This window comes from Diospyros lotus, chromosome 7, assembly GCF_014633365.1.
Source record: "Diospyros lotus cultivar Yz01 chromosome 7, ASM1463336v1, whole genome shotgun sequence".
Lineage (NCBI taxonomy): Eukaryota > Viridiplantae > Streptophyta > Magnoliopsida > Ericales > Ebenaceae > Diospyros > Diospyros lotus.
Window position 1 is genome coordinate 2108651 of NC_068344.1, and position 10693 is coordinate 2119343.

The 10693-nt window shown below is 33.0% G+C and overlaps 1 protein-coding gene across 1 annotated transcript; it reads right to left on the reverse strand.

The window, feature by feature from the left end:
• Nucleotides 1-8863: 8863 nt before the first annotated feature.
• LOC127805823 (probable aspartyl protease At4g16563) lies at nt 8864-10427 on the reverse strand. Its single transcript, XM_052342608.1, has one exon. It carries the CDS (start codon nt 10425-10427, stop codon nt 8988-8990), a length of 1440 nt encoding a protein of 479 aa, XP_052198568.1. The 3' UTR covers nt 8864-8987.
• Nucleotides 10428-10693: the final 266 nt, after the last annotated feature.

The following is a 10693-nucleotide window of genomic DNA, read 5'->3' on the forward strand; positions in this document are numbered from 1 at the left end:
TAGTAATATTAATTAAATATATAATACAATATAGTTAATGTAATATTAAATGTCATTCTTTAAACTGCTCCTTCATCACATAGAAGTAGTCAACGAAAGGGAGAAGCTACCAATCATAGAACAAAAGGGAAGGGAAGAGTGGGAGAAGAAGTGTATGTCCAATTGGGAGATGCAGCTGGTGGTGGGCAGTGAGAGACAAGCTCGCAACCCAAGCTGCAAGAAACAACAACCAAAGGGAATGTTGTTTTAATTGACTCTATTTCCATGGCCGTAGGGACCCAAGAAGATGGAGCATCTCCCATGACCTGTCATGGACGACATGACAAAGGGATTATTCTCAAGCTTATTGGGTCCCTATTATTCATAGTCCCTTTTTCTTTTAGTTCTTCCTAGATCCAACCCATTTTCTGTTTCTGTCTGTTTGGTGATGGGTTACATTCATTTCAAAAAATTAATGACGTCACAGTCAAGTTTTTGCCTCAAAACTTTAATTTGAACAAAGTTTGTGTGTAATAAATGTATATATTGCTAACATATATTGACTATCTTGGTATTGGTGATTATATCTCTCTCTAAATGATCACAACATCTACAATAAAGGGTGGGGTTGATTTTCTTTTTATAACCTTCGATTATCAAATAAATATAATAAATAAATAATAAATGTATATAAACACAATGAGTTCTATAGTCCAATCCTTTTACCTATAGGGTTTCCCTTTGTATAGACTAAAAGAGACGAGATACTTAGACTTATTCTTGAGATTTATTAAAAAATTTAGAATTTTCTCCAAATTTTTCAAATTTGATTATTATCAAATAAAAAAATCTCTAATTTGAATTTAAAGTTAGATAAATCTATCATATCTGACATGCATGGGTTTTCCCCAATTGAGATTCAAGTTAATCTCTTGAATTTGGATCTATATTTTCTTTGCACTTGACAATGAAGATACGTGACAAACTATGACTCATCATCAAGAATAACTTAGTAATTTTTATCTCTCGATAGTTGTGCAGCATATATACACATATATACATATGTTTAGAGTGTTTAATTTCTTCTTCTTACAGATTAATTTCCATTATTATCATGCATGTGATGAGTATACAGTATTCTCTGAGTCCCAGCCCAGTCAAAAAGTGTCTCTCTTTGTTGGCCTAAAAAGACATACAGAGAGAGAGAGAGAGAGAGCAAATAGTTAATTTGAATGGCAATTAATAAAAGTATTCTGTAATGCTAGAAAAGGAGTGTTTGAATGAAAGAAAGAAAGGAAGAAAGGAATTGAAATGCTCTTCCTTATAGAACACAATTCACATAACTGTTAAAAAGTATTGGCTCCGAGAAGAGCATAACCGTAAAAAAAGCCACAGCACACAGTACTTTGGTCTTGAATTTTTGTCCGGCTAACTAAATGCAATCAGATACATTTACACATATGTATACATACATATATATAATTAATTTGCTAGCTAGGGTTCTCTTCTTTCCCCGATATCTTTTCTTCTTTTCCTCTTTTATTTTCTTTTTGTCTAGCTAGGAACACTGACCACTTAATTATCCATTAGTATGCCATTTGGGTACCTATAATTATACATATATACCCGGTTAAAGTAGAAAAAATTTATGTGTAGACCCGTTTCTAGAAAGATTTAAAAGAAATTATATAATCTCTTATATATATATATATATATATCCTCTTCAAGATTCCTAGGCTCGTTAGTTACTGATAGAGGATTTTTGAAGCCGAATTAGAATAACAACTAGTCTCCTAGTTATTAATCCATTTTGAATTATCTAAGAAATTGAGATTCGGGAGTTAAATTTGTTAACTTATCTCTCGTATCTAAATTGGGTAAAATGACACGGATAATATAGTTGCTTTATTACTTGAGAGAGGGATATATGATAAGTTGTAATTCGTTATTCTCTATAAGAGTAGTTTAATAATTTTACCATTTAATTAGATGGTCCCTCATAAAAATAATTAATTAAAAAGAAAAAATAAAATAAAAATGGCATTATCTACTCAAAAGGGCTGCTCATTTATGCTTTTGAACCTCATATAAGCATCTTTGGTTTATGGGTGGCCATGTGGGTGAAAGCGTTACTATCTATGGATGAGAGCAAGGGATCAACTGATGAACTCACAGAGAGAGGAGAGAGAGAGAGAGAGAGACTTTAAAGGGAAGCAGGGAGAAAAAGTTGGCCTAATTTTGACACGACGGCCTTGTAAATGGAAAGGTGATGGAATTAGGTTACGTACTCGTTGCTTTTCCAAAAAGTTGACAGTTTTGCTGCGAATGTCTTAATTCCACAACTTTGGGCAGTAAACCAAAGTTGTATAGTTGCTTAATTAGGTGGAAAGCTTCTTGCTTTTTGGAGCTGTTTAGTCCTTCACCCCGAAGTAACTCCGATTATAAGCTCATTATAATTTACAACAAACAAAAGACTATAATCTCTCGAAAAAGTTAATGTGATAAGAGATGATATTTATATAGATAGACACTTCAAACATATACTTGAAAGGATATTTTATTCGAAAACTGTTCTTTTGATCTTTTTTTTTTTCTGTAGCGACCACACACTCCCTTGACCCAAATAATTCAAATTATGTACCCTTTATCCTTCGCAATCCATCTCCAAAAGGCAAGGAAGAGTGGCGGAGATAGTGGCTAACAATGAGGTTGGGTAGGCGGTTGCACTGACGAGGCAAAGGAGGTGGCCTATGGCAATAGGCCGGGTAGCGACGAGGGCTTTTTTGGAGATGGGTTGCATTAGATGGAGGGATAATTTGAATATTTGGGTTAGGGAGTGTTCAGCCACTAAAGAAAGAAAGGAAGAAAAGGGTATTTTGATGGAGTGTCGTGTTAGCTTGGAATGTTTAACATTAATATTGTTTTTTAGTTGAGAAAAATATATAATTGCCTTGAGGAGGGACATTTTTTATATGAAGTATTTGTATTATTAAATCAGTTATAAAATACACAAAATTAAAATCGAAAATTATAAAGCATAATGAAATGAGTCTCCCTGGATCCTTGCCCAATATTAGAGCAAATTAATTAACCAAACCAATTCTTTTGACTTTATTTGATTTAATTAAAATCAAAAAACAATCTCCTAGATCAGAGTCCAGTGGACGGTAGATTTTTTTTTTTTTTTTTTTTTTTTTGCTTTAAAAGAATTAAGTGACACTGATATATTAATGTATTATATTGTATGTCATATTAATGCAAATATATAATAAATTAATATAAAATGTTACTTCAAATGTCTGAGTGTATAAATAAGAACAATTTGTTTATATCATTTCAGTAACAAAGATTAGGAAAAAAATCCAAAAGGGCAATAGGGGTCCTATGACAAAGCTCAAGACCAAACCAAGCCAAGCCCACCCATAGGCCCAACACCATCGTGTAATTGGTAAAATCACCTTTCCAAGCCGCAGCCCCAGCCCACCCATTTGCACTGCCAATGTGCCTTTTTAATTATTTGCTAAAATTTCCTCTCCAACCCATAAAAAATACAAAAAAAGAAAAACAAAACTCTCCAACCTTTGACCCACTTTTGGGAATTTAATTTTATTATTAAATTTATCTTTCCATAAAATTTGGAGTCGCTCAAAAGTTAATTGAAATAATTTAAAGTTGTAACACTATTCGCTCTCATTCGAATTTATGATACACAAAAAAGGCTTGGGGCTATCATTTTGGCATTCTCAAAACATTATCGTCTTCAAAATGTCCAAAAAATTCAAGAAACATTTATAAGTCATTTTTGTAATTTTAAAAATATTTCAAGACTATTTTATAATATTAAAAAATATCAAAAATGCATTTCCAAACAAAGAGGTTTCTTTAATTTCAACTCTAATCAAGACTCAAAATTTTTATTTTTTTTCCTAAATTTGTTTGAATACATTATGAAATTTATGTTTATTTTTAAATTGAATAACTATTTCTTATAATTTTCTAAATTAAAAATTACATTTACAAAACAAATCCATATTTTTTTTATTTACATGTTTCCGTTTTCTATTTTTTTTAAAAATGTCATTTCTCCATTTTTGTTTCATATTATATTTGTTTTTCGTTTTTATTTTTGTTTCCGTACAACCTAGTTTCTAATGTATTAGAAGATAACAGATTAAATTCAGGATTAAGATTTAAGGTTAATTATAAACAATAAGTGAGGACAAAGAATGTTAAATATATATTGTCCTAAGCTATCTCATAGTGTACTCCAGGCAATAATTACTAACAAAAAATAATGAAAGTGACCGAAAGAGTTGGTGAAACATTAATTTGAGCTGCTCAATACCAATAATAGCGGTGAATATAATTTTTTTCTGCACTAATTGTCTTCTAATAAATATTTTTGGATGGTGCTTATCATTGGGTGGGTAATGTTTAAATAATAATAAATGTAATCTGTTTTCAGATAAAATATATTTATTATATCTTATTTTTAATATTTAAATAATTTTATTAACTGTGATAAATACATCATTTTTTAAACTATTTAATCAACTAATAGAATTTTAATTTGATTGGAATTATTTTATCTCATTTAATAAGAATAATCTAATAGAGAATATGTCTCTTAGATTATCCTTGTTTAGCGAAATTATTATGCTAGCTACGTTGGGCAACATAATATTATTTGTCGAATGCAAGTAAAATTAGAGAGGGACGTGGACCCCCCACCCCCTGCATGCCTGTGTCGATCAAACCCAACCCAGATAAAAGAATAAAGCCCCTTGTTTAGATGGTGATTATGATTAGGCAATAGGATAAGTTTTGGACATATAATTTTGGTATGATTGCAATTTGATATGTATAAATGTTATTTTCAATAATATATAAAATAATAAATTATTTGAAGTTATGAGATTAGTTTATTTGATTCAAATTAGCAAATTATTCTCTTATAATGGAATCAAGGGTATATGTCATTAAATGAAATCTCATTAATTTTCTTTTTGTGTTCTTATTTTCCTCATTTAATTTATGTTTATATTCTTAGTTTATGTGATTCAATCTTAAAAAGTGGTAGCAAAGCCTTTCTTGGGTTCATTTTGAGATCACAATTTCCCGTAGAAATCCTTGTATGTGAGAAAAATGAGTGTAGAAAATAAAAAATAAAAAAAATGAGAGATTATATCTTGAATTTTGAGTTTAATCTATTGCGGAACGAGTTTGGATCTAACTAAAGTTTGTTGCCGACGTTGATATCGATAAGACATCAATCGCAAGATGTTTCTCGTTGTGCTATCACATTAATTGTAGTTTGAAGTTATCAATATAAGAACATGTGTAAGTTTTGGTAGGATAACATTAGGGCAAGTTTATTCTTAGGGCTTGGAACATCGGAGCAAGACAATCAAGTTTTTTTAACAAATTTAAAACATTAGTCAAAGGAAAGGAGTGACTTATGGATTGGAACATCGGAGCAAGACAATCAAGCTTTTTAAACAAATACGGTGGCAATGCTTACCCTAACCTCTAAACAATGGTGATTTCCAATAAAATATTCTTATGTCCAAAATCGATAGTTCTCATAATCAATCAACCCCAAATCAATCATATATTTTTGTCGCTTCCTTATCAATTGTACTTTTTTAAAAAATTTAAAATGAAAGAGTTTCATTAAGATTATTATAGACACACCGTCTGAATAGTAATAAAAAAAAATCAAAAACTTAAAAACATATACAAATCGATTCAACCTTAGCATGGTCTTTGGACCTAAAGTTAACTAAAGAGTGCATTCAAAAGAGGCCTTATGGTTGTCTTACATTGTCCCATTTTCTTGTCCATTAAGGCACATATATTAGCCCAAGGACTTGCCATCCAATTATTAACCATAGCAAGCAACCCAAAGGCTTACCTTGTCACCAACATGGTACATCACCTCATACAAAGTGCTATTCCTATCAAAGTAGCTTTTTTGTAAAGTTGGTTGGCACATGTCTTAGATTGTTGGATGCTAATATTTACAAAAAGACTACTCATAAATACAAATATTTAAGAAGATTCGCACATCAAAGCATCCTTCATTTTCATCATTTTAATAATCAAAATAAAAAATAATATTATTTACACATTCAGGTTAACACTCATGTTAAATTTCATTAATCAATTATTAATACACCTCTCATTAAATCATTCAAATTTATTATTTGAATGAATTATTAATACACTTCTCATTAAATCATTCAAGTAAGGGATATATTGATAATTAATTAATAATAATATTAATATAAATATTAATCTAAATGTGTAAATAACATTACTTCTAAACAAACCCGGAATGGATCCCAAATACTACCAAAAATTCATTATTGCCCAAACTTAATCCCCATGTGGAGGACTCACTATCCTCGTTTGTTTGCATTCTACCACATGGCTTCACCATTACTCAATTCTCACCCTTTATTTGTCAAAATTCAAACATCACAATCAAGCCTTTCCCAACTTTTCCACAAGGGGTTGCTTAGGGGGGGGCAATCTTCCTTGATAATCAACCCATTTTTACTATATATTATAATTAGTAATTAGTAATCCTTAGTCAAAACTTAATTAATGTAAATTAAACCTCTCCCCACCCTTTAACTCCGTGAGTGGGCGCTTTACTTGTTAAGAGGGGAATCTTCCAAATTAAGCATCCCAAATTATTGGGCTCCACTTTTCTTGTCTCTTTCTTTTGGGGTTAAATTATGTTGCCAATCTTTTAAATTTTGTATTTTGTAATAAATTAAGAAAAAATTTACATTTTTAGCCCGAATAGTTATTTTGGATTTTTAGTGTTTTTTTATTCTTTTAATAACTTTTTGCCTATGACACATTCATTATAATTCAATCTCTCATTTAATCTTTTATATATCAAATTCTATTAAAGAAGACTAGCACGATATATGTTAATATAAATCTCTAAATCACTTAATTGTAGAGTTTATATTAATTTTAACATTAAGTGATTTTTTGGTTTATATTAGTTTTCATTAATAGAATTTGATTTAAGAAAGTTAAATAATAACAAAAAATAAAACATAATAATTAATTTACCAAAAAATATTATTCATTCAAAGATGTATGGTATAATTTACATGTATCCTTTGCCTAATTAAGTGAAGATGTCACTACCCACAAAAGGCCTTGGAAATTAATGGTCACCAACCTTGAGGTCCCAAGAATTGGTGAGTATGTACAACTAGAACCCACTTGGGCTTAGGTGAAAAGGATTGGGTGTGTGACTCACCATGGCACAAAGTTTGGACAACCTATTACTTCATTAAATTCGTCTAGGTATTAGTATTTAATTGATTAATATTTAATAAGTTTGTGACACATCAAATGAGTTTGGAATTAAACCCATTGGGTTCAAGCATAATAAATAAAGAATAATATTAAAAATTATGACTAATAACGGTGTGTCGTATTTTTATTAGAATAATTGTTAAATAGAGCAAATAATAATATATGATCTCTTTAATTTTTTATAATAAAAAGTCACTACAAAACTGATGACATTAATATTAATCATAATTCATAAGATTATTTTAAATAACATATACAATCAAATTGACGGAGCTAGTGTTCATATTAATTGATAAAAATGGTGCAAATTAAGAATGGTTAACCATATCACTAATGCCACCTTACCCTTTTTGCTCTTTTTAGACTTTAATTTATTATATTTGTGTATTAATATATTGTGTATTATATTAACATAATACAAAATATAAAATATTAATAGACAATCGTCGCAACGAAGGTTCTATAAAGCAAATTTATAAGAGCACCTTCGGGAAGATAAAAGATGTGTCCATGATTGATTGTTAGGTCACGACAGCCTGCCAGTTGGGTTTGGAATGAATTTCAAAAGCAGCATCAAAGTTGGTTTTACAGCCACATGCATGTGAGCTTACTTTCGAAGCCATCTCAATCAACATTAAACCATATATATATATATATGTAAAACCATATAAATATATATATTTATGGATGGTTAAGGCGATGACCTTCAATGTGTCATAGGTAAAACTTTATTAAAAAACCAAAAAAAGTTTAGAAATTCAAAATAATATCTGGACAAAAAAAATAAAAATTTGAAAACACCAATCTTAGGAGAATACGATCTCTTGAAAACCGAAAAACATTGGTTTCCTGGAGTCCAAAAATATCTAATTCTACAAGATTAAATCGAAAAATCAAGAGATTATCAAGTCTCTCAAAAACCAATTCGAGAGATTTTCACGATCTCTCGAAAATTGTAAAATCTCAAAATCGATCACGTAAATTTTTCTTTGATGGGGAAGTTCTTAAACAAAATACAAACAGGACAATTCCAACATTCGAAAATTTCTTTAAGAACTCTATATAAAATATATATATATATTATTTATAAGAATTTTAATCTTATTGAATATCAAAATATTAGGATAGGCATTATTTGGGAGAATCCTAATTCTAGTAATTCTTGAAAAACTCCACCATTCTCTATAAATAAATGAGCTCTCATTTAAAATATATATATATATCTTTAATATTAGTTTTGATATGACATTTAAGTCTAATATTGGAGTGTTTGGGCATAAATTATGCTTTCACCTTTTGATGATTTCTTTTCTTGCAAAGTCCAAATAGTTTAATAATGATATTTTTGGGCAATAAATTTATTATTTTATTCAAGTAATAATAATCCTTTTTATAATAACCACCACATCTTGAGTTTAAAATTGAATAAGAATAAAATTGTCTAAAATGGTGTGAGCATCATCTCAAGATAAGGTTTCATGTGCTTAGTGGACTAAGCCGTTTTGATGCTCCAATTAATATATATTGCTTAAAGTGAATATAATATAAAACATAAAAAATTAATACAAAGCATGAAAATTGAGTGTTAAGTAAACAAACATGGCAACATAGCAAAGGGGTGTATTAATTAATTTATTGAATAATAATTATTATTAGTCTAAAACTCATTTACAGACTTGCTTCCGAAACCCAAGCCTCTGATTTCTCAGATCATACTCTATGTAGAAATTCTGCTGCTGGTAATTCCCCAGAATGATGGAGGGGCCGCCGGCGGCCACCGGGTTGACGACGGTGTCCGTCACGATCGTCATACAGACAGACGAATCGCCCACGAAAGAGAAGTAATTGGCCAACGGCAACTCCATCTTTCCGCCACCCTTGAAGTGAAACACCAATTCCGGGAACAATAACACTGTTTTCCCAGCCGTGAAATTAAAGCACGGCCTCAATCCAGACTGGCTCTCAGCTTCAGACGCCCTGGAATGATTCGCCATTTGCTGCTCGAACTCTTTCGCCACCAGTTCAAAGACCTTTGACTCCATGAAAGTGAACGTGGTGCCGGAATCCACGATCGTCCCGCCGTTGCCGTCGTCTCGGGGAACGAGGTAACTGTACGGTGCCTTCACGTTCTTGCCGCCGACGGTTATTTTTTTCAGATTCACGTAGTAAAAATCAAGAAAAGCGAAGTTTTTCGTCTTCGTGTTGTTGAGAAAAGGCGTGTAACTGAGACCGCCGGTTTTAATATGGCCGGAATCCAACCCGTCAACCAGAACAAGGTCGCTACTCTCCGGCATCTCGTCGAACCGGTGGGACACTAGGCAGTAGGAGAATTTACCGAGACCCATCTGCGCCGGCAGCGACTCCGGCCCCCGGCCGAAGCCGGCAATGCCGCAGGGTTGACGGGTCGAGAAAACCGAACACCCAACGACAAAATCTTTCACCGATTTATTCGGAAACTCTAAGGTTTCAGAGAGAAGTAATCCTGTCGTCGCTCCAGACCCGTATTGAACCATGTACGGCGGGCAAGTCTGATTGCAATTGCCGGAGATTTCGTCGCAGTCCCGGCACTGAGACCGGACCTCCGACCCGAATACCAACCCGCATTTCGGGTTCTTGCAACCCAGAATCTTCCCGGAAGAAGAAAGCTTCGGTATAAAGGTTGGGATTCTTTCAGGGTTTACGCTCGAGAAGTTACATTTGCTGCAAAAGTAGCGTTTGGTGCATGGAAACCAGACCAAGCTGCTGCCGGTGTCCATGAGAAATGGCAGGGTTTGTGCGGGCGTGCCGAAGCTGAGAGAAATGGAGTAGCCTCCATAGCTATGGGGGAAGAGTGGCGTTTTGGTTGGAGAAGAAGAAGAAGAAGAGTTCTTGTGGGAGGTTTTGAGGTGGCGAGCTCTGGTTATGGAGGAGGCGGCGAGGCGGTTGAGTCGCTGCCATGGGTTTGGGAATGGGGCTTTGGTTCGTGGGGAGAGGGAGAGGGTTATGGCGGAGGAGGCGGCGACGCCTCGTGTGGCTGCTGCGGGCGGCGACGAGGAGGCTGAGGCTATCAGTAGAGAGACGAGGGAGAGGAGAGAGAGCGAAACTGAGGCCATGGAATACTTCATTGTGTGTGTCAATGAGACCATGGCCGGCGGACTCCTTTATATTCCCCACTCTCTCTCCCTCTCTCTCTTAACTGACTAAATTACTTTAGACACCCTCCAAGTATTACCAAATTACAGTTGTACCGGATTGGCGACTGTGTAACAACTTTCCTTTAGACGGGATCATAAAGGCCTTTAAGCCCGTTTAAGATAGCTATATTATCGGGAAGACATACTCATTACTTAATGCATCGGTGCAGAGAAATGATCCTACATTTTACATAGGG

Excerpts from the sequence above, each read along its gene's own strand:
- LOC127805823 (XM_052342608.1), bottom strand. The coding sequence starts at position 10,427 with ATGAAGTATTCCATGGCCTCAGTTTCGCTCTCTCTCCTCTCCCTCGTC.